The sequence below is a fragment of the Microcaecilia unicolor genome, chromosome 3 (genome assembly GCF_901765095.1).
Source record: "Microcaecilia unicolor chromosome 3, aMicUni1.1, whole genome shotgun sequence".
Taxonomy (NCBI): domain Eukaryota; kingdom Metazoa; phylum Chordata; class Amphibia; order Gymnophiona; family Siphonopidae; genus Microcaecilia; species Microcaecilia unicolor.
This window is the reverse complement of record NC_044033.1, coordinates 74133160-74161123: the sequence shown is the minus strand read 5'-3', so window position 1 is coordinate 74161123 and position 27964 is coordinate 74133160. Positions and strand designations below refer to the sequence as shown.

The 27964-nt window shown below is 43.2% G+C and overlaps 1 protein-coding gene and 1 long non-coding RNA gene across 5 annotated transcripts in view; one reads left to right on the top strand and one right to left on the bottom strand.

Moving 5' to 3' along the window:
• Positions 1-702, bottom strand: part of LOC115465521 — a 74547-nt gene extending 73845 nt beyond the window's left edge. The window contains exon 1 of one of the 2 annotated variants that reach the window (XR_003941423.1): positions 629-702. This is a non-coding gene — a long non-coding RNA (uncharacterized LOC115465521). The remainder of the gene's footprint in view (positions 1-628) is intronic. The other variant, XR_003941424.1, reaches the window with a different exon arrangement.
• RPS6KC1 (ribosomal protein S6 kinase C1) overlaps positions 1-27964 on the top strand; it is a 335059-nt gene that overhangs the window by 264442 nt on the left and 42653 nt on the right. For all 3 annotated transcript variants that reach the window (XM_030196044.1, XM_030196043.1, XM_030196042.1), the window contains 2 exons: positions 22653-22735; positions 23494-23589. In XM_030196044.1, the coding sequence (XP_030051904.1) occupies positions 22653-22735; positions 23494-23589 (179 nt within the window). The remainder of the gene's footprint in view (positions 1-22652; positions 22736-23493; positions 23590-27964) is intronic.

The following is a 27964-nucleotide window of genomic DNA, read 5'->3' as shown; positions in this document are numbered from 1 at the left end:
ACTCCTCTCCTAAGAGTTATCGGCAAATTGTGAAAAAGCTTTTTCACAATTTGCCGATAACTCTTAGGAGAGGAGTATTTAGATGCTCGTTTTTAAAAAAATATATATATCTCATATATATTATTTTTGAAGAGAGGAGACCAGAGAGATTTGTTTCCTGTTATTTCCCTTGGAACAAACATTCTAAACTACATCATTCAAGGTTATAAAGACCCCTGAAGCAGGCCATTGTGCCGAAACACGGCCGTGTCGGGTCGCTGTTTATGCACATGTAATTTTTTAAGTGAATTTTTTAAGTGAATAAATATAAAACAGTTGGTATCCTCATCCATTCTCCTCACTTTTTTGTTTCATCTTCACGGTGTCGTGAGGATTTTTTACCTCCTTTTTTGCCTTCGCATAGTCTAAGTAGTACATTTTACTACTTTTGTACCTGGGGCAATTTTGGATGCCATATATAGAATCTGGGGGTTAACATGCATTATTATATCCAATACCATTCATTCAATTTAGTGGAGGTTCTGACTGCTCCATTCGTACTTTTGGGATCTGGATTGTGTATATGTTGGAGGGGAAGGGGTCCAGTTTGCCTGGTTGGCATATAAAAGGAAGCTTTTTATATGCCAACCTCATTTTTGCATCCTTAAATGGAAGGCCTTGGCCTGTGATGTAGTTCCCTTATTTCAGTAAACTGGTTTTCTCAAGAGACAAGAGGAACACTGCCCCTCCAAAAAGGGAACATGTGAGCAGATTGCTAAGGCAGATTAATAATTACTTTAGACTGAAAGTACCTGTATTTTTTTCCCTTTACTTTTGAAAGAGAAATTGAATTTGGCAGGTTTTCAGGTGCCTGACCTGTGACCTTTTGCTGTGAAGAAACAATTGTACAAAACATTCTGACTTTTGATATGTTAAAAAAAAAAACATCAAAGTTTGGGCATCTAGAGAAAACTCATTTGCCAGTGTTTGTTGCATCATCTTTTGAAGTGAGGGTTGATTGTACCTCTTAGTCCTTTAATGAGCTTTGACTTTTTATCTCATTCTTTACATGAATATTAAAACAAAGTAAAATTGAAAGCTTTAAAAATGGAAGAGCTGCAGGGCTTGAGTCTGTGAGGCCAGCAGTTTATAATTATGTGCTCAGTGCATTTCGGTACAGATTTCTCCTATAACTAGGTTGTTCATTTTAAGGGTCACCTAAATCTGAAATACCTTTTTTTTCTCATTAATTTGCATATGACACAACACATGGAGTTTCATTTTGCCGCATGTCCATTTTCGGGAAGAAAACAGGCCTTTTTTACAGGTGCACTAAAAAATGGATCGGCGTGTGCCCAAAACCCGCGCCTACACTATTGCAAGCCATTTTTTAGCGCGCCTTTGTAAAAGGACCCCCTAATATACACAGCCAAAAAGGGGCATGGTTATAGGCGAGGAAATGGGCATTTTGTGGGCGTTCCAAAATTTACACGTGTTGTTATAAAATATGGTCCTCTGTGCCTAAATCTACACAACGGGATTTACACCATGTTTTCGTTGGTGTAAATTGATGAACATAGTTTTAGGTGCTAGGATATCGACTAAACGTAGCCTGTATACTGCACCTAAACCTAGGTGCCATTTATAGAATACGCTTAGGCAGAATTGCTTTCTGTGCAGATTTTTTAAGCACCATATATAGAATCTGGCCCATAATGTGTATAGTGCTGCATACGACTAGTAGTGCTATAGAAATGATTAGTAGTAGATGCAAGTGAAAACAAATACAAATAGGAAATCTCATAGCCCACATTATGGGAATAGAACTACAATTTGCTATACTCTGAAGAAAAATGCAAGGAAATAAATTATCCAAATACAATAATGAAGTCCAGAAATTTGCTCGGAGGAGTAGCCTAATGGTTAGTGCAGGAGGCTGATAACCTTGGGCAAGTCACTTAGGGACCCTTTTACTAAGCCGTGTAAGGCTCTAAGCGCGCCCAGCGCGTAACAAAATGGAGTTACCGCCTGGCTACCACGTGGCTCTTGCAATAATTTCATTTTGGTGTGCATCCAATAAATAATTTTTATTTTCGGCCACGCGTATTTGGCGCACACCAAGTGGCATTTGGCGGGCATAGGTCATTACCGCTCGGTTACCACGTGAGACTTTTACCGCCAGGTCAATGGCTGGCGGTAAGGTCGCAGACCCAAATTGGACACGCGGCAGTTTTGATTTTGCCGCACATCCATTTTGGGCAAAAATTTAAAAAAGGACTTTTTTTTACAGGCGTGCTGAAAAATGGATCAGTGCGCACTCAAAACCCGCACCTACCCTACTGCAAGCCATTTTTCAACGCACCTTAGTAAAAGGACTCCTTAACCCTCCATTGCCCCAGGTACAAAGCTGGATTTAATATGTAAATTGCTTTGGCTGTAGCAGAGAAAGACAGTATATCAAGAACCTAGTAGCATCTATTGCCAAACCTTTGAGTTTCAGATGTAGAAATTGCTTCCTACAAAGCTACATTTGTCTAGCTACATTTGTCTAGCCACATCAGGAAGTATATTTGAAAATAGTACTCTAAATCTACTTTTAAGATTTATACAGTGGTTTTTATTTATTTATTTATTTATTGAATTTTATAATTTGAGAACAAGAATTACTTGTCTCAGAGATACAGCCATAGTTAAAGGAAACATTTTTAAACTTATTTCCAACAATCTTATACAAACAAATTATACATGATCCAAATTTCTAAATAATATAATGGAAAAATAAGTATATCATGTTTAGAGGCTTCCTTAGACCCCAAAAACCTGGGGGGGGGGGGGGGGGGGCGTTATAAAAAGAGAAGACTATTAAGGAAAATCAATATAATAAACTATACGGCGTTTCCTGACATTTCTATTCGTTGTTATTTCATATTTTAGCTGTTCTGGTGAATAAAATATATACTTAGTATTATTCAGCCTTACTATACATTTACATGGGTAAGCCAATAGAAAAGAACCCCCCAACTCCACAGTTCTCCTTCTCATTGCTAGAAAAATCTTCCTCCTTTGCTGAGTTTGTTTTGTGACGTCAGGATGGATCCAAACTTTTCCACCTCCAAAGAGGGTTTTGTTATTTTTAAAGTACATCTTCATTATAGCATTAAGATCTTGTTCAAATACTAAAGAGATGATAAGAGTAGCTCTTTCAGATTTCTCGTCTAGAGATTGTTCCAACAAGTCTGAAAGATTTTCCAAGTTTATATCTTTTGGTAACGTATTCTCTCCTTCTTCCTTTTTTGCACTAGGAATATAATACAATTTATTTATAGGCAGTATCGCTTCTTGAGGAAATTTTAAATTTTCGGTCAAATATCTCTTGAAAAGATCCAGTGAAGTGCAACTTGGGATTTTAGGAAAGTTTAAACACCTGATATTTAATTGTCGGTTATAATTTTCTAATATTTCAATCTTTTGACGAGACTCTGTATTATCTTTTATCACAACGTCTCTAAACTTTTGAAGCATTTCTACTTCCTGTTGCACGTTGGTAACTTTTGTAGCCAAATCTTGCTTTACAGATTCAACTGTTATTTTTAACTCTTCCATTTTAGAATTACAGGTAGCTACCTCACCTGATGTCTTTTGTAATGTCTTGTCCATTTTATTCAGCATCCGCCAAATCAATTCTAGATTTATCTCCATTTTCTCACGGGGAATCTCCTCGGAGTACAGCGTGTATTGCAGAGTTGGTCCCTCGCATGGCGTCTCACTCCTCACACTTCCGGTGGGTTGTTGGATCGCCCCCAACTCCGCAGTCGACGCCGGACATGGAGGCAGTATATTCGGTGGAGGTGATAGGGAGACTTCCTCTCCCAGCGTTGACTCCTCTTCTCTAGTCGGCAACACTATGGGATCCGGCTCCCTTCTCGTCGAGGAAGCGGTGAGAAATCGCTCGATGTTTGGCTGTATCGGAGTAGAGGTGGAGGGAGGCGGGGGAACTGTCCTCACCACTGCTTTTCGTTTTGTATGTGGCATCTCTAAGGTAGAAAAATGTCCTCCCGTAACAGCTTCTCAGGAGCGTTTCACTCAACATCCGACTCCGCCGCCATCTTGACTCGCCCCCTCCTTATACAGTGGTTTTAAATTTTTTTTATGGTGAAGCTCTGTCATAAATGAATGATTTATTACTACTTTATCTGATTCTTAGTAATGGATGTTTGAGGGATCATTTTAAGTTTCATTTTCCTGGTAGTTTTGAGGTACAATATACATGAATGTTGGAATCAATTTTTAGTCTTCAAGCAGCTAAGGGGCCCTTTTACTAAGCTGCGGTAAAAAAGTCTCTGCGCCAGTGGCAGGGGCCGTTTTTACCGCAGCAGGTGAAAAGGCCAAAAAAAGACATGGCCTCGTAATAAGATTCCCTATACTTTTCTCAGCTTTTCTTTTTATATACAGACGTTCAAATATTTGAAAGGTATTAATCCGCAAACGAATCTTTTCTGGAGATGGGAAGGTGGTAGAACGAGAGGACATGAAATGAGATTGAAGGGGGGAAGACTCAAGAAAAATGTCAGGAAGTATTTTTTCACGGAGGGCGTAGTGGATGCTTGGAATGCCCTCCCGCGGGAGGTGGTGGAAATGAAAACGGTAACGGAATTCAAACATGCGTGGGATAAGCATAAAGGAATCCTGTGCCGAAGGAATGGATCCTCAGGAGCTTAGTCAAGATCGGGAGGCGGGGCTGGTGGTTGGGAGGCGGGGATAGGGCTGGGCAGACTTATACGGTCTGTGCCAGAGCCGGTGGTGGGAAGCGGGACTGGTGGTTGGGAGGCGGGGATAGTGCTGGACAGACTTGTACGGTCTGTGCCAGATCCGGGGTTGGGAGGCAGGGCTGGGGAGGTGAGGATAGTGCTGGGCAGACTTATACGGTCTGTGCCTGTGCCAGAGCCGGTGGTTGGGAGGTGGGGCTGGTGGTTGGGAGGCGGGGGTAGTGCGGGGCAGACTTATACAGTCTGTGCCCTGAAGAGCACAGGTACAAATCAAAGTAGGGTATACACAAAAAGCAGCAAATATGAGTTATCTTGTTGGGCAGACTGGATGGACCGTGCAGGTCTTTTTCTGCCGTCATCTACTATGTTACTATGTATATTGTCTAGTGCTACAAATCAAACAGATCTGTAGGGAAATGCAATTGATGATTGTTTATTAAAATTTAATATACTGCTCATACTAACTGGTAGACCTAGTTCTTTTTGATTTATGAGTCTGTAATTGTTAATTGAAATTTTACATGTATAAACTTTTATAGGGGGTGTAGTGCTTCAGCGTGCGAAGGAAGAGCGGGACTTAAGGGTGATTGTGTCTGACGACCTTAAAGTAGAAAAAGTGACGGCCAAAGCCAGAAGGATGCTTGGGTGCATAAAGAGAGGCATGACCAGCAGGAAAAAGGAGGTGATAGTGCCGTTGTATAAGTCTCTGGTGAGGCCTCATTTGGAGTACTGCGTGTAGTTCTGGAGACCGCACCTACGGAAAGATATAAACAGGATGGAGTCAGTCCAGAGGGCGGCTACGAAATTAGTAAGCGGTCTTGAATGCAAAAATTGTAGGGACAGGCTTATGAACCTCAACATGTATACGCTGGAAGAGAGGAGGGAGAGAGGAGACAGATAGAGACATTTAAATATCTCAAGGGCATTTATGTACAGGAAGAGAGCCTTTTTCAAATGAGGGAGAGCTCTGGAATGAGGGGGCATATGACAAAGATAAGAGGGAATAGGCTTAGGAGTAACCTAAGGAAGTATTATTTCACAGAAAGGGTGGTGGAGGCGTGGAATGGCCTCCCGGTGGAGGTGGTGGAGTCGAGGACAGGGGCGTATCTGCGTGGGGCCACAGGGGCCTGGGCCCCCGCAGATTTCGCCCTGGACCCCCCTACTGCCGCCGTGGGTACCTTTGCTGGCGGGGGACCCCAACCCCCACCAGCCGAGGTCCGCTTCCTCCTGCCGCTGCGAGGTTTTTTAAGTTCATCGGGATTCGTCCTCCGTCACTCTGTGCTGCTATTCAAAGAAGCTGCTAGCTGAATGCAGTTTCGGACTGAGTCTGATGTCGCTGCTGCACATTGTACGTGCAGGACGTCAGACTCATGTACAACTTGCAGCAGCGACGTCAGACTCAGTCCGAAACTGCATTCAGCTAGCAGCTTCTTTGAACAGCAGCACAGAGTGACGGAGGACGAATCCCGATGAACTTAAAAAACCTCGCAGCGGCAGGAGGAAGCGGACCTCGGCTGGTGGGGGTTGGGGTCCCCCACCAGCAAAGGTACCCACAGCGGGGGGGGGGGGGGGTTGGGAAATGGCGGCGCTGGGGGGGGGGGCTATAATGTGCCCTCTCACTCTGGCTTCGGCCCCCGCTACTGCCGACTTTCTGATACGCCCCTGGTCGAGGACTGTTCCAGAATTTAAAAAGGCATGGGATAAGCATGTGGGATTGCTTAGGAACAGGAAGAATTAGGGGTTACAGAGGATGGGCAGACTGGATGGGTCATATGGCCTTTATCTGCCATCATGTTTCTATATGTATGTATGTATGTGTGTGCTAAACCTCATACTTCTCATACAAAAAACTATGACCAAGTCTGTTAAGAAAAGCTATACCGAATCAGACCAAGGTCCATCTAGTCCAGCATCCTTTTTCCGACAGTAGCCAGTCCAAGTTGCAAGTACCTGGAAGATCCCAAAAACAGTAGATTGTTTCACATAGCTGTTTTCCAGGCTTTGCCAAGTCTACCTGGCTAATGATCTTTTGTGGGCTTTTCCTTCAGGAACTTGTCCAGACCTTTTTTGAATCCCGCTATATTAGTCACCTTGACCACATCCTCCAGCAACAAATTGTACAGCTTAATTATGTGCCAGGCGAAAAAATACTTTCTACAATTTGTTTTCATTTCGCTGGTCTTTAGGTTTCTGGAGTGTCCTCTTATGTTTTACTTAATTTGCAAGCAGGGCAAATTCTTGCTGACAGGGAATGTTTGAGCACAGAGCTGGGCTTTATTGAAAGTTTTCTATATTAATTTTATTTGGGTTTAGGATTATTGTAATAAGCATAATATTCTGTCAGGGCTTCTAAAAGTTATTTTTGGTGTCTATAGTATGAGAAACTACTGGGTTATCCTATTTTATGTTAGGCGATTGGCTTAAGCATTTAAAATTATTGATGTTGCATTGATTTGTGAAATCTTTGTTGAATTATTCCCGACATTAAGCTGGATGTCAAACAAATGAAATGAATATATGCGCATGTGGCGTATATGTGTATATATATGTACCCACCTTCACACACATCCTTTTAAAGGGAAAGGTAAACATTTTCTTGAAAATGGTGTATATTCTCATTTTTAAATATACTGATACTAAAACACTGAGCATTGTGTAAAGCTTGCATAAAATTCTACTAATTTTTATCTAGTTGTTAAAATTCTGTATGTTTCTTGGTTGCTTTAAAATGTGTGCATATGATCTCTTCGATATGTAATTATTGAGTACTGGCATTGCATCTGCCTGAGAGGTACCAGTTATGTAACTATTTTTTAGAGATATGTGCATGCATAGGAGGCGTTTAAAGCTTTTTCTTAATGTCAGATTACCGCATGCTCGAGAAAATGATGGCCTTTTAGCTAAATTGTAATGTTACTGATTTTAATCTTGCTGTTAAGATTGTGTTGCTTTCTAGTTATTTAACGATTGTGAATGTGGCCTATCTGATATACATTTCTGAATGCTGGCTCTGAAAAAGCGCTAGGTACTGTGCCAGCTTTGGAGGCCCACGTGCCCTGCCCCTCACCCATGCACCCCGTTTTCAGCTTTTTTACATAGATTGATTCCTGCAGCTTAACCAATTAGATAAGTGACTTATCAAAGTAAGTCTCAGGTTGATTTTCCATGAGCTCTTATGGTTAATCAACATGAGATAAACTGCATATGGGGGGATGCAATTTATAAGTTACTTTTAAACTAGAAAATGGGGGAAGGCTGACAGTCGCTCAAAAGCATGCTTCAGAACAAGGTATCTTTAAAATATGTCACCAAAACAGACAAACAGAGCATCCCAATAGTGATGTGTCTTTAAATACAGAGCAGACAGATTTTAAAGATTGCAAATTATCATTATCAGCTGCTGAGCAAATAGGAATAACAATCATAGGGGCCTTTTTACTAAGCTGTGCTAAAAGAGGCTATGTGCTATAATTAGCACGTGGGTTTCGCCACATATTGAAGCCAATTTTTGTGTGGCTGTAAAATGTCTGCACTTCCATTTTTCCCATTAATGCAAAGGTGCTAATTTCCAAATTAGTGCACAAGCCTAATTTCCTAATCGGGTGGCATACGGCAATGTAGCTGCGCTAACCAATTAGTGCTGGGCATGCCTGCACTGTGCCTCCCCAAAATGCCAGGGAAGCATGCACAGATGCCTGAACTACTGCAGGATGCCTGAGCATGCACCACGATAGTGCATTTTGACAGGTGGGAAGCATGTGGTAGTGCTTACTGCTGCATAGTGAAAGGAGCCCATAGTTTGAAACATCTGTATGCAAATGCCAGAAGCCTATGAAATAAGATGGGAGGGTTAGAATATATTGCACTAAATGAAAAGATAGATATAGTAGGCATCTCTGAGACCCGTGGAAGGAAGATAACGAACATAGCCAATGGGCACTGTCATACCAGGGTACAAATTATATCGTAGTGACAGGGTGGACTGAATTGATGGAGGGTTAGCATTTTATGTTAGAGGGCCTTGAATCGACTAGACTAAAAATTCTGCAGGACACAAAACACATCTTGGAATCCATATGGATAAAAATTCTATTTGTAAAGGGGAAAAGGATAGTGATAGGAGAGTACTACCATCCACCTGGCCAGGATGAACAGACAGATGCAGAAATGTTGTCAACAAACTGGGTAACACAATAATAATAATGGGTGATTTCAGTTACCCCGATGTTCACTGAGTAAATGTAACATCAGAGCATGCTAGGATGGTAAATTTCCTTGATGAAATCAAGGACTTCTTTATGGAGCAGCTGGTCCAGGAACCAACAAGAGGGGGAGCAATGCTAGACCTAGTCCTCAGTGGATCGCATGATCTGGTGCAGGAGGTAACAGTGCTGGGGCTACTTGATAAAAGTGGTCATAACATGATCAGATTTGATATAATCTCTGGAATAAGTACACACAGGAATCCAATATGTTAGCATTGAACTTTCAAAAAGGAGACTATGATAAAATGAGGAGCATGGCAACCCCCCCCCCCCCCCCCCCCCATAACTTAGAGAAGCAGGTGCAAAGGTCAAAAATTTACATCAGGCTTGGATGTTATTCAGAGGTACCATCCTAGAAGCACAGATCAAATATATCCATGTATTAAAAAAGGAAGAAGAAAGGCCAACATCTGGCATGGTTAAAAAGGGAGATGAAAGAAGCTAGTAGAGCTAAAGTAAGTGTTGCCATACTGTCATGTCCCCTACCTCAACGCAAGCGGCGTCCTTGGGCTGCGCAGGGTCCCATCGACACGCACACTTGACTGGCACAGCCCTGAGCCATGTGTTTGTAGTTCTTCTCTGGCTGCAGGCTCCTTGATTGCTTTGCTTCCATTCACCTGGCTCTGCTCTCTCTCTGCCTGGCTTCCAGGCTCCTTGATTGCTTTGCTTCCACCCACCCGGGTCTGCTCTTCCTTTGCCTGGCTTCCCTTGCTCCTCTCCTACATAAATACATAAGTAATGCCACACTGGGAAAAGACCAAGGTTCCATCAAGCCCAGCAACCTGTCCACGACAGCGGCCAATCCAGGCCAAGGGCACCTGGCGAGCTTCCCAAACATACAAACATTCTATACATGTTATTCCTGGAATTGTGGATTTTTCCCAAGTCCATTTAGTAGTGGTTTATGGACTTGTCCTTTAGGAAACAGTCTAACCCCTTTTTAAACTCTGCCAAGCTAACTACCTTCACAACGTTCTCCGGCAACGAATTCCAGAGTTTAATTATGCGTTGGGTGAAGAAACATTTTCTCCGATTTGTTTTAAATTTACTACACTGTAGTTTCATCGCATGCCCCCTAGTCCTAGTATTTTTGGAAAGCGTGAACAGACGCTTCACATCCACCTGTTCCACTCCACTAATTATTTTATATGCCTCTATCATGTCTCCCCTCAGCCGTCTCTTCTCCAAACTGAAAAGCCCTAGCCTCCTTACTCTTTCTTCATAGGGAAGTCGTCCCATCCCCACTATCATTTTAGTCGCCCTTCGCTGCATCTTTTCCAATTGTACTATATCTTTCTTGAGATGCGGCGACCAGAATTGAACACAATACTCAAGGTGCAGTCGCACCATGGAGCGATACAACGGCATTATAACATCCTCACACCTGTTTTCCATACCTTTCCTAATAATACCCAACATTCTATTAGCTTTCCTACCCGCAGCAGCACACAGAGCAGAAGGTTTCAGTATATTATCAACGACAACACCCAGATCCCTTTCTTTGTCCGTAACTCCTAATGTGGAACCTTGCATGACGTAGCTATAATTTGGGTTCTTTTTTCCCCACATTGGTCTTCCGGTTCCTGCTTCCCCTACTCTTCTCCTATGGCTGTGCCCCTTCTCCCTGCTGATGTCAGACACAAGCACTTTATCAGCTGAGCTCTCCCTAGACTCCTTGCTTCATCTTCTACTTTGGTAGGTGTTACTTGCTCAGTAGTGTGCTGCTCCTCTACTTTGTTCTTCGTTGCTGACCTTGCCTGTACCTGGATTACTCTTGTATCTGCTGCCTGCCTACTGACTCTGCCTGTACGTGGATTACTCTTGTGTCTACTGCCTGCCTCCTGACCTTGCCTGTACCTGGATCACTCTCTTGCCTGCTGCCTGTCTGGCCGTCATGTTCATCACCCCACTTCCTGCTCCATCTCGTAAGCCCTGCAGGCTGCCCGTACCTAGGGGCTCAACCTCTGGGGGACAGTGGTCAGCGCAGGTGAAACCCGGGGTTGTCCAGCCACCAAGCAAAACCTGGTGCTAGTTCCGAGCTTGACAGCACTCTACTTGGTACAAGAACTCACAGGTCTGACACATACTGGGAGAGGCCAAAAGTTCATCCAACCTAATATCCTGTTTCCAATAGTGGTCAAGCCAGGTCAGACAAGTACCTGGCAAGATCCCTAAAGAGTAAGTCGTTCAGAAAATGGAAGAAGGATCCAACTGAAAAGCATAAGGAAGGGTAAGTCAAATGCAAGCACTGATATGGAAGGCAAAGAGAGACTTTAAAAAGAAGATTGAGTTGGAGGCAAAAACATATAGTAAAAACTTTTTTAGTATATTAGATGCAAGAAGCCAGTAAAAGAATCAGACTGCTGCTCCCAGTTCAGTTTTGTTATCAATTTAAGATACTCATTCTCACTGACAGCAACCAGCAGTGAAACAGTTACAAAGCTTGCAGTGAAATAACCACAAAATGTTTTAAATCTTAGATTACTCAAAAAGAAAAAGGCAATAGCACCATCATGAAAAAACAGAAGAAAAACCTTGTAGAAAAGGAATGATGTATATTAAAGCAATTTCTCGATAATATAAAATAACATTTTCAAATATGTAATAGTATTAAGAAACAAAGAAGTACATCAAAACAAAGCTAGAACTGTAACATATAACCTTAAAGAAAAAAGGAGCAAAGTAGAAGGGAGGTGTATGTTAATACTCAAATGGAAATTAATGCCACACTGGGAAAAGACCAAGGGTCCATTGAGCCCAGCATCCTGTCCCCGACAGCGGCCAATCCAGGCCAAGGGCACCTGGCAAGCTTCCCAAATGTACAAACATTCTATATATGTTATTCCTGGAATTGTGGATTTTCCCCAAGTCCATTTAATAGTGGTTTATGGACTTGTCCTTTAGGAAACCGTGTAACCCATTTTTAAACTCTGCCAAGCTAACCGCCTTCACCATGTTCTCTGGCAACGAATTCCAGAGTTTAATTATGCGTTGGGTTAAGAAACATTTTCTCCGATTTGTTTTAAATTTACTACACTGTAGTTTCATCGCATGCCCCCTAGTCCTTGTATTTTTGGAAGGCGTGAACAGACGCTTCACATCCACCTGTTCCACTCCACTCATTATTTTATATACCTCTATCATGTCTCCCCTCAGCCGTCTCTTCTCCAAGCTAAAAAGCCCTAGCCTCCTTAGTCTTTCTTCATAGGGAAGTCGTCCCATCCCCGCTATCATTTTAGTCGCCCTTCGCTGCACCTTTTCCAATTCTACTATATTTTCTTGAGATGCGGCGACGAGAATTGAACACAATACTCAAGGTGTGGTCGCACCATGGAGCAATACAACGGCATTGTAACATCCTCACACCTGTTTTCCATACCTTTCCTAATAATACCCAACATTCTCTTAGCTTTCCTAGCCGCAGCAGCACACTGAGCAGAGGTTTTCAGTGTATTATCGACGACGACACCCAGATCCCTTTCTTGGTCCGTAACTCCTAACGTGGAACCTTGCATGACGTAGCTATAATTCGGGTTCTTTTTTCCCACATGCATCACCTTGCACTTGCTCACATTAAACGTCATCTGCCATTTAGCCGCCCAGTCTCCCAGTCTCGTAAGGTCCTTCTGTAATTTTTCACAATCCTGTCACAAGTTAACGACTTTGAATAACTTTGTGTCATGAGCAAATTTAATTACCTCACTAGTTACTTCCATCTCTAAATCATTTATAAATATATTAAAAAGCAACGGTCCTAGCACAGACCCCTGAGAAACCCTACTAACTACCCTTCTCCATTGTGAATACTGCCCATTTAACCCCACTCTCTGTTTCCTATCCTTCAACCAGTTTTTAATCCACAATAGGACATTTCCTCCTATTCCAGGACCCTCCAATTTCCTCTGCAGCCTTTCATGAGGTACCTTGTCAAAACGCCTTTTGAAAATCCAGATACACAATATCAACCGGCTCCCTTTTGTCCACATGTTTGTTTACTCCTTCAAAGAATTGAAGTAAATTGGTCAGGCAAGATTTCCCCACACAAAAGCCGTGCTGACTTGGTCTCAGTATTTCATGTCCATGGATGTGCTCTGTAATTTTGTTTTTGATAATAGCCTCTTACCATTTTCCCCAGCACTGACGTCAGACTCTTCATAGAGCAACTGATATAGATCTATCATATAAGCAAATAAAATAAATAGCAAATCCTGAAATTAAATAAATATAGTACTAGAGAATATAGATAAACCCATAATCAAAAAGAGGAATGTAGTAAAGGGTTTCATGTCTGATAGTATCTCCATGGTTTATGTTTCATGAGCCAGTTAAGCTTTTTCATACCGGCTACATGCAGTACTTTCTCTAACCACATGGTTAGAAGGAATTTTTAAATCTTCCGGTATTAAATCTTCCGGTATATTTAGCTAACTTCCCTATGTCTAGAATCTTCCATAATGGCCATTTACGAACAAGGATGATATGCAAAATTCAGCTGGTTTGTGGCCTTTGTTTTTATGAGTATTTCCAAATTTGTCATTATCTCAGTAAGTTTATCTATTGACCAACTAATTTGCCCATTAAAATCATTTGAAGAAACCTTTAATACCTGCATTAGATATGCTTAAGAAGTACTTTGGGGAAATATTGCGGATTCCCATAGTTAGGACCCAATATATAACAGGGATTTCAAGATCTTCTAATGAACAACTACAGGGTGATATGAACTTAACTGACTTTCTGGAAAGTTCCTTAGATGTTGTAATGGAAAGAACTACTCTGTTAGTGACTTTTGCCTTAGAGCTGGACAGAAATAGCATTTTGCGTTCTTATTTTTGTCACATTAATGAGCTATTTTTGGGGGCTACAATTCGAATTTTTCCTGATTTAGCAAGGGATACACAAAAAAGAAGGAGAGAATTCTTGGAATATAAACCAAGAGTCCTCAACTTAGGAGGTTTGTTTGAGTTAAAATTTCCTTGCAGGTGTCTTGTGTCTCTTGAAAAGATTAATTATGTTTTCTTTAATCCCCCGAAATTGCTAGAATTTATTACCTCTAAAGAAAGGGCAAAGGTTTCCTTGGAAGCATCAGCTGGATAATTACGCTGTCGGTTGTGAGTTTTAGTCAGCTCCCTACCGCTTCAATGATAATATATTGTAAGATTTTTTTTCCTAGTACTTGGATCAATATATAGTGGACTAAATTAAGGGGAATTTTCTAGATTAATTTTGAATTATTTTCATGTAAAAGTTTTCATATATTTCTAAAATTTATGTTATGATATAAATGTAAAAAATCATTAAAAGAGATTAAACATAAAAAAAGAAAGTAAGCAGGTCCCGGGGGGGGGGGGGGGGGGGGGGGGGGGGGTTTGCCCTGGGCCCAGCTTTGACTCTTGGCAGCTCTGGCTCCTTCACTTGAAGTATGGCAAAGAAACATTGAGGCTCATTTTCAAAGCACTTAGCCTCCCAAAGTTCCATAGAAACCTATGGAACTTAGCCTCCCAAAGTGCTTTGAAAATATGCCTCATTGTGTGCCTAAAGCTGCTGCTTGCATTACAGCTTCTGCCTCTGGCCATACTGAATGCTTGGTCTAAGGCAAGGATCTGGTTTCATGAGGTAAATGTATGCACATTGAATGTCTCATGAAAGAAGTGCAAGAATTAGAAGAATAGGTGGCAAGATTAAGAAGCATCTGTGTCAACCAGTGCAAGAATTAGAAGAATAGGTGGCAAGATTAAGAAGCATCTGTGTCAACCAGAAATTCATCCCGGAGATGCATTTTGAAACATTTTGGATCTCCAGCAAAGGGAGAAGAGATCTTATGAAGAAAGAGGACATCTGGACACATGTCACCAGATCCTGCAAAATCAACCCCCTAACTCCATTTTCTGCTGAACTGAAGAATCAGTTTGCAGCCCCGGAAACAGAAGAGCTGAAAACATCTCAAGAACAGGCGGAAACAACGATCAACAATCCCAAAGTCGCTGGATCAATAGCCAACAAGAAGCTAAAGGTAGTGGTGATTGGTGATTCTCTTCTGAGGGGTACTGAGGCACCCATCTGCTGACTAGACATAATGTCCAGGGAGGTGTGCTGCCTGCCTGGTGCCAAGATTCATAGTAACATAGTAACATAGTAGATGACGGCAGAAAAAGACCTGCACGGTCCATCCAGTCTGCCCAACAAGACAGCTCATGTGTGCTACTTTTTGTGTATACCCTACTTTGATTTGTACCTATGCTCTTCAGGGCACAGACCGTATAAGTCTGCCCAGCACTATCCCCGCCTCCCAACCACCGGCTCTGGCACAGACCGTATAAGTCTGCCCAGCACTATCCCCGCCTCCCACCACCGGCTCTGGCACAGACCGGATAAGTCTGCCCAGCACTATCCCTGCCTCCCAACCTCCAGTCCCGCCTCCCACCACTGGCTCTGGCACAGACCGTATAAGTCAGCCCCGCACTATCCCCGCCTCCCACTACTGGCTCTGCTATCCAATCTCGGTTAAGCTCCTGAGGATCCATTGATTAGAGATGTAGCAGAAAGTTTGTTGATCATCCATATTGGCACAAATGATATTGCTAGGTATCATAGTGAACATATTGAACTTTACTTAATGGCTCTGGGTCAGAGGGTGAAGCACCTAGGTGCACAAGCAGTGTTCTCTTTGATTCTTCCTGTTGACGGTAAAGACCAAATGAGGGAAGCTTGCATCCTGGAGCTGATTGTATGGCTGCGTGGATGGTGCCAACACAAGCGCTTCGGTTTCCTAGGCCATGGGATGATTTTCCAAGAGCTACTGAGCAGTGATGGTGTCCATCTTTCAGGGAAGGGACAAGGTGTCTTCAGTAACAGACTGTCTAAAGTACTAATGGGGCTTAATTTGCAGGGATGGGTGAGAAAAGCCCCAAAGTCATTAATAACCCTCAGAAAGTTAAGACATCAAATACCTTTATAGAAAAGGGAAAAAAGAGTAACATCTGGAGAGCCTTGTATACCAAAGCCTGTAGTATGGGAAACAAATTTCTAGAAGTCGAAGCTACAATGATAGAAACAGACTTGGTTTTAATAGTGGTCACGGAGACGTGGTTCATGGAGGATCATGACTGGGATATAGTTATACCTGGCTATAATCTATTCAGGAAGGACAGAGTAGGAAAAAAGGGTGAAGGAGAGGCATTATATGTTAAGAATAATATTAATGTAACAGAATTGCAGTACATATGAGGTAAGGAAGAAGCACTATGGGTTAAACTGGTAAGAAAGAAAGGAAAATGTATTTACATTGATGTATTATACAGGTCACCCTCAAGACTGAAGCTATTCACAAGATAGGAAAGGGCAAGTACTACCGATAGGTGAGATTGCTGATGACTTATTATTCATACACAGATTAAAAAATGATTTTTTAATCTGTGGATGAATAAGTCAAATAGAAAACAAGAAAAACAATGAGCAACTATAATAACCCCTCACTACCACCCTCTACCCTTCCAACCCCAAAGAACCCTAATTCTATCTACCTATCTATCTGCTTAATACCTCAGTCATTACATACTCACCCATTAACACCTGTTAACTGCTCAACACCTCAGTCACTATATAGTCACCTGTTACACCTCAGTCACTACCTATGGCCCCTGTCCATGTTCTCTTCCTTGCCCTGTCCCTTCCTAATCTTCTTTCCCCCCCACTCCCACTGTCTACCATTAGAACTACCCGCTGCCCTCCCACCCTGCCCGCCACCGCAATACCCTATTCACCTCCATCCCTCACCTCACCATCCCTCTTGTCCCCCTCCTCCTTCCTGGCTCTCAACCTTCGGCACTTCCTTCCTGCCATTAACCCATCCCCTTTCCTCCTAAGTACACCCCGTCTTCGTCGCCTTCGTCGCCCGACCTCCCCCACCCTCCTCCGCACTCTCTTGCTCCTCCTCCTGCTATCCGCAGGAGACATTAACCCTAATCCGGGTCCTCCCCACCTCTCCCCATCCTATCCTTGTGAACGATCCCGGGATGTCTCCAATCTCGTCTCTATTCCCCTCCTTCCCCCCTCCTCCCTCCCCTTCTCATGCGCCTTGTGGAATGCCCACTCAGTCTGCAACAAACTGCCTCTCACCCACGATCTCTTTATCTCTCGCTCCCTTCAACTGCTCGCCCTAACCGAAACCTGGATCTCCTCGGAAGACTCTGCTTCAGTTGCAGCCCTCTGCCATGGAGGCTATCTCTTCTCCCACACGCCCCGCCCAATCGGCCGCGGCGGAGGCGTTGGGCTACTACTATCACCCTCCTGTAGTTTCCAACCCCTCCACCTACCGCAATCTCACTGCTTCCCATCCTTTGAAGCACATTCCATCCGGCTATTCTACCCGCTACCACTCAGAGTGGCAGTCATTTACCGCCCCCCGGATAAATCCTTCCCTTCCTTCCTTACCGACTTTGATGCTTGGCTCTCTGTCTTTCTTGACCCCTCATCTCCGTCCCTCATTCTCGGAGACTTTAACGTACATGCTGATGACCTATCCGACCCCCATACTTCTAAGTTCCTCACCCTAACATCCTCCTTCAACCTCCAGCTGTGCTCCACCACCCCTACTCACCGTGACGGACATTGTCTTGACCTCGTCCTCTCCTCCTCCGGCTCACCCTCCAATTTCCACGTCTCAGCTCTTCCTCTCTCCGACCATCACCTGATCACATTCACACTTCTTCACCCCCCCCCCCTCCACCCTGTCCAACTTTAACCACCACCTCCAGGAACCTCCAGGCTATTGACCCCTCCACCCTATCATCTACTATCTCTAATCTCCTCCCCTCCATCACGTCCTTCGTAACTGTCGACAAAGCGGTCTCCGCTTACAATACCGCTCTCTCCTCTGCTTTGGACACCCTCGCGCCATCCATCTCCCGTCCCACAAAGCGCACCAATCCCCAGCCCTGGCTGACTCCTTGCATCCGTTACCTTCGCTCCTGCACCCTATCCGCTGAGCGCCTCTGGAGGAAATCTCGTACCCTTTCAGACTTCCTCCACTAGAAATTCATGCTATCCTCCCTCCACTCCTCCCTATTCCGTGCAAAACAGGACTATTACACCCAATTGACCAATTCTCTTAGCTCCAACCCTCGTCGTCTCTTCACCACCCTTAACTCCCTCCTAAAAGTGTCCCCCGCTCCTACTCCCCCTTCTCTCTTTCCTCAATCACTGGCCGACTATTTCCGCGACAAAGTGCAAAAGATCAACCTTGAGTTCACGACCAAACCACCACCTCCCCTTCACCCTTTAACCCCCTCCCTCAACCAACCTACCCAGGTCTCCTTCTCCTCCTTTCCTGAGATCACCGAGGATGAAACTTCCCGCCTTCTTTCCTCCTCGAAATGCACCACCTGTTCCTCTGATCCCATCCCCACCAACCTACTCAACACTATCTCCCATACTGTCACCCCCGCCATCTGTCGCATCCTCAACCTCTCTCTCTCCACTGCAACAGTCCCTGACACCTTCAAGCATGCCGTTGTCACACCTCTCCTCAAAAAACCTTCACTTGACCCTACCTGCCCCTCCAACTACCGCCCCATCTCTCTTTTACCCTTCCTTTCCAAATTACTTGAGCGCGCCGTTCACAGCCGCTGCCTTGATTTTCTTTCCTCTCATGACATCCTCGATCCACTTTAATCCGGTTTTCGCCCTCTGCACTCGACAGAAACAGCACTCTCTAAAGTTTGCAATGACCTGCTCCTGGCCAAATCCAGAGGTCATTACTCCATCCTCATCCTCCTCGATCTTTCCGCCGCGTTTGACACTGTCAACCATGATTTACTTCTTGCCACGCTAGCCTCTTTTGGGTTCCAAGGCCCTGTCCTCTCATGGTTCTCCTCTTATCTCTCCCACCGCACCTTCAGGGTACACTCCCATGGATCTTCCTCCACTCCCATCCCACTATCTGTTGGAGTTCCCCAGGGATCTGTCCTTGGACCCCTTCTCTTCTCAATCTACACCTCTTCCCTGGGCTCGCTGATCTCGTCTCATGGTTTTCAGTATCATCTTTATGCTGATGACACCCAGCTATACCTGTCCACACCTGACATCACCGCGGTGACCCAGGCCAAGGTATCGGCCTGTTTATCCGACATCGCGGCATGGATGTCCAACCGCCACCTGAAGCTGAACATGTCCAAGACCGAGCTCCTTGTCTTTCCTCCCAAACCCACTTCTCCTCTTCCTCCAACCCCCTATCTCTGTTGATAACACCCTCATCCTCCCCGTCCCATCTGCCCGCAACCTCGGAGTCATCTTCGACTCCTCCTTCTCCTCTGCGCATATCCAACAGACTGCCAAGACCTGTCGCTTCTTCCTCTTCAACATCAGCAAAATTCGCCCTTTCCTCTCTGAGCACACCACCAGAACTCTCGTCCACGCTCTCATTACCTCTCACCTTGATTACTGCAACTTACTCCTCACCGGCCTCCCACTCAGCCATCTATCCCCCCTTCAATCAGTTCAGCACGCTGCGGCACGTCTTATATTCCGCCAAAACCGATATACTCATATCACCCCTCTCCTCAAATCACTTCATTGGCTTCCGATCAGATATCGTATACAATTCAAGCTCCTCCTCCTTACCTACAAGTGCACTCAGTCTGCGGCTCCTCACTACCTCTCCACCCTCATCTCCCCCTATGTTCCCGCCCGTAACCTCCGCTCACAGGACAAAGCCCTTCTCTCAGTACCCTTCTCCACCACTGCCAACTCCAGGCTCCGCTCATTCTGCCTTGCTTCACCCTATGCCTGGAACAATCTTCCTTTACCCATACGCCATGCCCCCTCCCTACCCATCTTCAAATCTCTGCTTAAAACTCACCTCTTCAATGCGGCCTTCGGCGCCTAACCGCTCAAGATAGATAGAATGCCCCAATCTATCCACCCTATCAGATTAACTGTTCACTCGTCCTCTAGATTGTTCACTTGTCTTTAGATTGTTCTCTTGTCTTTTAGATTGTAAGCTCTTTGAGCAGGGACCATCCTTCTATGTTTAAATTGTACAGCGCTGCGTAACCCTAGTAGCGCTTTAGAAATGCTAGTTAGTAGTAGTAGTAGTAGTAGTAGTAGTAGTAGTAGTAATTCACCCAGGGGTACAAAATACAACCCACTCTGTATGCCCTAGCGGGGGAGAAATATGCCCTAATTATAGCAGTGCTTCATAGGGCATATTTCTCCCCTACTAGGGCATACAGAGCGGGTTGTATTTTGTACCCCTACCACTGCAATTTCCCCACCCCTAGCTGTCTGTTCGTCTGTCCAATTTAGATTGTAAGCTCTGTTGAGCAGGGACTGTCTTTTCATGTTAATTTGTACAGTAAGTCTAGTAGCGCTATAGAAGTAGTAGTACCCCTGGGTGAATTAGGGTTCTTTGGGGTTTGAAGGGTAGAGGGTGGTAGTGGGGGGTTATTATAGTTGCTCATTGTTTTTCTTGTTTTCTATTTGTGATTTATAAACAACAGTTGTATAGAATATTGTTACTTTTTATACTTTAATAAAAAGATTTAAATATAAAATCATAAGTGTTTGAGGCTTGTGCAGATGGGGACAGAGCCCATGGGAATGGGGACAAACTTGGGACCCCTGTCATTCTCTATTGTACACAATATTCATAGTAAGATTATTTTTCGCTTTGTGCATGACTTCACACTTATCCACATTACATTTTATTTGATGTTTAGATATCCAGTTCTTCAGTTTGCCTCTGTTTTAACTACTTTGAAAAAATTTATGTCATTTGTAAACTTGACTGCCTCACATATTGGTTCCTTTGACCCTATCATTAACAAATAAGTTCACACTTCTACAGGATAGCCATGTTGTTCTGGAGCAACAAAAGTGACAAAGAGGCTGGTTTCAACTAGATTAACTAATTTATTAAGACATGAACTGTACTGAATATACTCCATTATTTTCTTCATTGGGAAAATGGCCCATTTAATTCTACTCTTTCCTATCCTTTACCCAGTTACCAATCCATAATAGGACATTACTATTCTATATTAATTGTAGATATCCTGTATACTTGGCCAGTTTGTCCTTGAAGATTGGATTGAGACCTTCTGGTATAATAGAATCAATTGACATACAGGTCTTGATTATTATATTTCCCACCTAATATATCTTCATATATTATATTCAGGACATACTGCCTTCAGGCAGGTTGGATTGAGGTTAATAGAAGATCATGATCATGACTTTTGGACTTATTTATTTCAAATATAGTTTATCCTCGGTTTGAGGCATTGTTTTTTAGTCTGAGCTTTCCACCATGGCCACCCTTTAGTCATTGCCTCCTGTTCAAGCTTCAGCTGTTTCAAGCTGTTTTTTCTTATTCCTGTTGATAGCCTGACAGAGAAAATATTGAGATATTGCCTCTTACTATTTCAGTTGTAATTTATTTCAGAACAGTTGATTTGTAGTTAACCTCTTGAGTCTAGTTGCTAATTCTCCCTTGGAATTAGCAGGGAGGTTCATTGTTCTTGCATAGAAACATTTAAATAGTTTTTTATATCAGCGAAGAAATGTAATCCAAGCAGTTGTCGAAAGATGCCATTCTTTGATATGTTAAAGCATACAGACATCTTGTTTTGTCAGTAGGTGGATCCTGTAATAGATATTGGAAGTAAGCATAGAAAGGTTTTCCATGTGTAAAATCCAGTCTTACACATGGAAGGAAGTGTTTCTAAATTAGTGTGCTGATACATGTATGAAAGTATGCACAAGTAATGAGCCTGCTTATATTTATAAACAGTTAAGACCCCCTTTTACAAAGCAGAGCTAGTAGCCGTCGATGCGGTAATGCTGACACAGTCCATTCACTATGAAGGGTCCTTGTGCATTGCCGTACGGCAGCAGCTAGCGCAGCTTTGTAAAAGGGGGCCTAAGTGAGGCGTCTTGGGAGCATAGTTGGTCAGAGTTTAGGGTTTACAGATGCACTTTGTAAAATGCAAAATATAAATGAAAATCCTAGTAGCTGCATATGTGCCTACAATTACTAGACACATATAAGCAGCAGTTTTAGAAAGAATAGCATATATGTGCTTTCCTTTTCTAAAACTGACACTGTTTATATGTGCACCAGCCACATCCACTTAGGCAGCTGGTTCTAAAATTGCCCTCCAAGAGTCCCACACATGAACGATCTTAAATATTCTTCTCACATGCATACGTGTGGCATTCTGTAGAGCTCAGTACTAATAATGAATAGAACCCTTTAGGTTGTGTCTATATGCCAGGGCAGAACTTCAGCCAATGAACACGCTTCCCTTTAAATAATGTGGAGGGTAATGGTTTATTTGACATTCACAGCATGAGAAGACTTCTATATTTGGATTCATTGACATCTTTTTTTTTTTTTATTGTTTCAAAAACTGAAAAATTTTCCAGACCTTTGTGATGAAGGAAGGCAGTGCTGCATGAATTTGGCTTTCAGAAACCAGAAGATTAAAGAAGCATGTCTCTTGTAGAATTTAGGAGCACAAATTTTATGTTGCATGCCCTGCATATCCTTTTGCCAATGAAAAGTGATCTTGTATGTAAGGTTTTGCTAATTTTAAAAGTTACTTAAAAAACAATGTTAATGAGAACAAGGTCTTGTTTTCAGAAATTGGCGGTATAACTAAAGAAACCGAAGCCTGCGACTGGTGGAGTCTTGGTGCTGTCCTTTTTGAACTTCTCTCTGGGAAGGTAGTGAAAACCAATATGAATCATAAGAAAACAAATCTTTCTTCCTCCTTTTCTCTAGTGTGTTCTGTGATTCTGTCCTCTGGGTGCTCATCTTGCCTCCCCCTCTGTGCTCTGCTTATATCTTTCTTGCAAAGTAGCTACTGTGAATTGTACCTCTTGGGTATGAATGAAGAAATAATACCGATTAGCAACATCCCAGCAAACTGTGAAGTTCTTAAATTGCCACCAAACACACAGCTCATGCAGATTTTCTAATGACCTTTCCATCTAGGTTAACTGGGAGAAAAAGAAACTAATTCTTTGATCACCACACTCGAACTTGAACACTGATCTCTTGTGCAGCTCACACGTCAGCTAGGCCAGGAAATAAGTGCTCACCTCTGAATTTGTTTTAGTGTATACAACATGCTCTTGGCTTGTAAACACCAGTTAAGACTTTATCAGAAGATTAATTGTGTGTTCATGGTTTTCTATTTTCACCTCTTTTTCTTTTGTGCACACTTAACCACAAGATTCTGTTAGTGGCACACTGTGTGTGTGTATGTATGTATCGGTGTGTGCCCATTTCCTTACAATCAACAGGCTTGCCAGGGAAGACTTTGAGGTTACTGATGGGCTTCTGTGATTGCATGTGTGTGTCTTCTGTAAATGATTTGCTCTTTACGTGCAATAGTTAAGCTTCAGTGGTGAGATTTCTGTGCTTTCGTAGAAATAACTTTATGATGTCACTCATAAATGTTCTTGATCAATTGTTTTAGGCTCTGGCTGACTGCCATCCAGCGGGAATTAACACCCATACTTCTCTGAACTTGCCAGAATATGTATCAGAAGAAGCCAGATCTCTCATTCAGCAGGTAATTAACTCTTTAGAATCGAGATTTACCCATTAACCCCCGGGTTCTGTATAGCGTGCCTAGAGTTATGCACAATTCCGCATGTAAATCTAGGCATATTTTATAACTACGTACATAGATTTTGTTTTAACATGCTGTTAGCATTGTTAACAGATCTTAACAAGCAATAACGAGCATTAATTAGCAAAAATTAGAATTTACGTATTCTGTAGTGTACTGCGCCTAAATTCTAATGCGCGCAGGCATAAAAAAGGTACGTGAAAATGGGCGTTTCATGGGTGTTCCAAAATCTACATTCGTTGTTATATAATATGGGCAAGAGCACGTAAATCTACGTGCAGGGATTTACACCGGCTTTTTGTTGGCATAAATGGACGTGTGTAGATTCAGTAGCATTAACTACTCCTAAGCGTATTCTAAATACCGCACGTAGATTTACATGTGGTATTTAGAATACGTTTAGGTGTAATTACCTAGTGAGTGTTAATTTTAGGCTCCATATATAGAATTCGGCACTAAGGGGTAAATTCAAGAAAGGTCGTCTAAAGTTAGGCACCAAACATTTGGGCGCTAAGCATCAATTCTATAATGGCAGTTCTGTGTCAAACTGTCATTATAGAATACTAGCACGTCTGCATTTAAATGCTCATTATTACATTGTTACATGTGCAGCTGAACTTATTTTATAACTTGAGCGCAACATTTGCAAGCTAAGTAAAAAATTGGGCATGCAACTTTATACAGTTACCCCCAGATTCTATATATCACGCTGAGATTTCCACATGGAAATCAAAGCGTATTCCATAACAATGCATATAACCTAATTAGTTAACAAGCCAATAAGCACCGATAATTGAAAATTAAAAAGCAATTATTGACACTAATTGGCATTAATTAGAATTTACACGCAGAACTGTCTAAGTGTATTCTATAACATGATGCACATAAATTCTAAATCACATAGTTGAAAGGGGAGTGGCCATGGGCGGGTCATTGGCGTTTCTAACATCTATGCGCATTGTTATTGAATACACCCAGTCCACGTCTAATTTAGGCGTCAGCATTTACACCAGGATTTACTTGACTTAACTTCTTGTGACTAAATATAGTTGCATGAACCAGCGCTCGGCTTATTCTGTAAAATGCATGGAAATTTAGACTTATTTTATAAAGTACACCTAAATTAAGGCGTACTTTATAGCATGCACTTAGGCGAATTTCATTTCAGCACCGAATTTTTAGGCATATATAGAATCTAGTCCTTAGGGGTAACGGGTCAAATCCATAACTGAGCACCACAATGTAGGCATCCAATTTATGCAGGCTGTGAGCCTATTCTATAACAGCAAGTACATATGTAATTTCCATGACAGAATATCAACATAAGTCAGCCCTAACTCGCCTACATTGAGGGGCACAGTTACCAATGTAGGTTAGCATTAAGATAGGTTTTTGTGCAATGAGAGCTAGTTACTAATAATCCAGGATAAACAATACATTAGCACATCTTAATGATAGCCCATGTTGATAACGTCCCCCCTTAGGCATGACTACTTATGCTATTTCAATAATAAACATAAATGCATGCAACTAAATGTGACACATAACTTATAGTATTATGTGTTTCTCTATATAAGTAGAAGCCACGCCCTTTGAGGAACGCCACTCCTTCCCTCCTGACACGAAAATTCTTCCTTTCTCAGAACCACATGTAAGCTCCCCCAGTCCTACTGTATTGTTGGTGGGTCTAAAGGGGACTGGAGCAATCCCCAGTCATTCCTGTTCATGTCTGCTCCAATGGCTGCCGGGACCACCCATAGCAGTCTTGCGAGACTGGCACTGGAGATCTCTGCAGCTATTTTGAGTTTGGAACCAGCATGGGAAGCCATTTTGTCAGTGGAGCTGGCATGGGCAGGAGCGACTGATGATCGCTCCTGCCCCAACTGACACGGAACCCCTGAAGCAAGATAGCCGCACAGCAGGCAGCTCTGTAATGAGCTCCTGAGTCCCTGGCCAACTCCAGACATCCTAACCTCGGCCGATGGCCCTAAGTGGTGCCATCAGGAGTGGAGAGGGTTGACCTAGTCCAGGAGACCCCCAAGCGGTGGCAAGGCAGAAAATGAAATCTCCCTTGCTGAGATGGAGCAAGGGAAGCGCTGCTGCCAGCACACGTGGCAGTCAGCAATGAGACCGCCGTTTTCTGACCTATGGAGACAAGTCCTCCTGACCTAGAAGGGGCCAACCTGTTTGGGAGACTGGGCCATGACTCCACAGATTCTGACGGTCGAGATCACCCAGCAGAGCAGGGGTCAGGGCTAACGACGAGCAGAGGAGACCGGAAACAGTGTGGTCCTGAGAGCTGTGAGTGGCTAGAAGGGTGCAAACCCAACGGCGGCATGCATTTCTATTTTTTGAACCAACTGCTTCTCCGGCCGCTCCCTGCACACAGAAAGGCCACTGCGATAGAGAGCAGCTGATGAAGAGAACAGCAGCGTAGCTGACTCCAGAATTCACTCAAAAATTAAAAAGACCAACCTGTTATGTTCCAGATGATCTCCACATCGGTCTTCTTCGAGTCCCCGCCGGGTTGATCAAAGGCAGTACAAGGAACAACAAGCACCGAGGGCTCTGCAGCTCTTGCAATGGCAATCCGGGTGAGTGTCAGCTTAAGTACCATTGCAACACTGAAGACACGCGAGACCAGAGGAGAGTGATCAACTAGGCAAATGTTGGTTCTGCTCTAGGCAGCTCACAGGAACAGGAATCTAAGGCCTGACACATCCTGACACCCACCCTTTTTTTTGTTTTTCTTTTTTCTGTTTGCTACTCTCTCCCCCTGCATGGAAAAGCAATCTATCCTCATGAGACTACCCAACATGAATTCCTCATGTGACTGTTCGAGGGAATCCAAAGCTAAGCTTTTGACACTACCACCCAGACTGGGCACTCCTTCTCGTATCACTTGAGTCACTAAGCTCTCGCTAACCATTGACAACTCCCCCACCAGAGACCGCTGGTGATGTTACAGTCCCAGCCCCACCTATAGACCTGACCGGCAACAGCACCTTGAGCTAGACTTTTGCAAGCCATGGAGGATCTAATTACTGATCCCAGAGACGCTATTCTCTTCCTACTACACTGATCCAGCCTACCAACCAGCTCAAAAATTACCACCACATCGGCTCAAAACTACCACCATGCTCAGATTTCTCTGTCTAATCCTATTGGGCATCTTAGGTGGCAACTCACAAGATGGCTCTGAGCATAGCCCTATCCCTGTGATCTATAATCCCTCTAGAAAACCCTGGGGTAGGAAACATTCTAACCTTAATGACAGACACCCACTGGACACCACCGATATATACCTTCAGAACCTCAACACAGTCACAGGCCAAAACCAAAGGTCCAAAACATACTACATTCGTTCCGCACCTCAACACTATCGACAAGCTAAAAAATCTTGCTCTCTTCTGAACCTAAACAAACATATCTCCTTTTTAGATTCAAAGCCTGAGCTCACTCCTGTCCCCGCTACTTATATCAATGCCAGGTTGGTAGGGAACAAAACTCTCATACTCGGCAGTCTCCTGGACTCCTCAGATCTGATCTTGTTATTTATTTCAGAAACGTGGGTCACAGAGGTTAACAGCCCAATATTACCTCACCTATGCCCACCCGGATATGACATTCTTAATTCTCCAAGACAGGGTAAAAAAGGTGGTGGACTTGCACTCATTTCTAAGAGTTTCTTCCATGTTTCTTTAGTCAGCTCAGGGGTCTCCCCTGAACTAGAATACATGCTATTCAAATTCTGTGATGATTCAAAGGAGGCAAGTCATATTGCCCTACTCTTTATTTACCGTCTGCCTAGGACCTGGTCCAAAGCTGAACAGTTACTCTTAGAGATCATTTCCTCTGCCATGTCCTAGTTCTCCAAATTCATCCTCCTGAGAGATCTGAATGTATACTTGGAGAATGATGAGAACATCAGTGTCCACAATTTCAAATTTTTACTGAAGGACTGCAAGCTAACTATTTTTTTCAAAGGGCGCTACTCATGAATAAAGCCACATGTTAGACATCATGTTCTCCTATCCCACTGGATTAATCAGCTCATTTGATTGGAAGCCAGTTCCTTGGTCAGATCACTTCCAACTCGACTTTAGCATGGATCTCTGTATGTTGAGCTTAAACAAACACAAATCATTCAACTTCATACCCACTAGAGGTAAAATCAATGATGCCATCTTCTGGTTGGAGTTGAGTGACTCCCTTACCTCCTGTACTCCTACACAAGACTCGATTAAATCTATCTAGGACACTAAGGTGATGACAGTGCTGGACAAAATCGCTCCACTCACTACTAAAAAGGTCA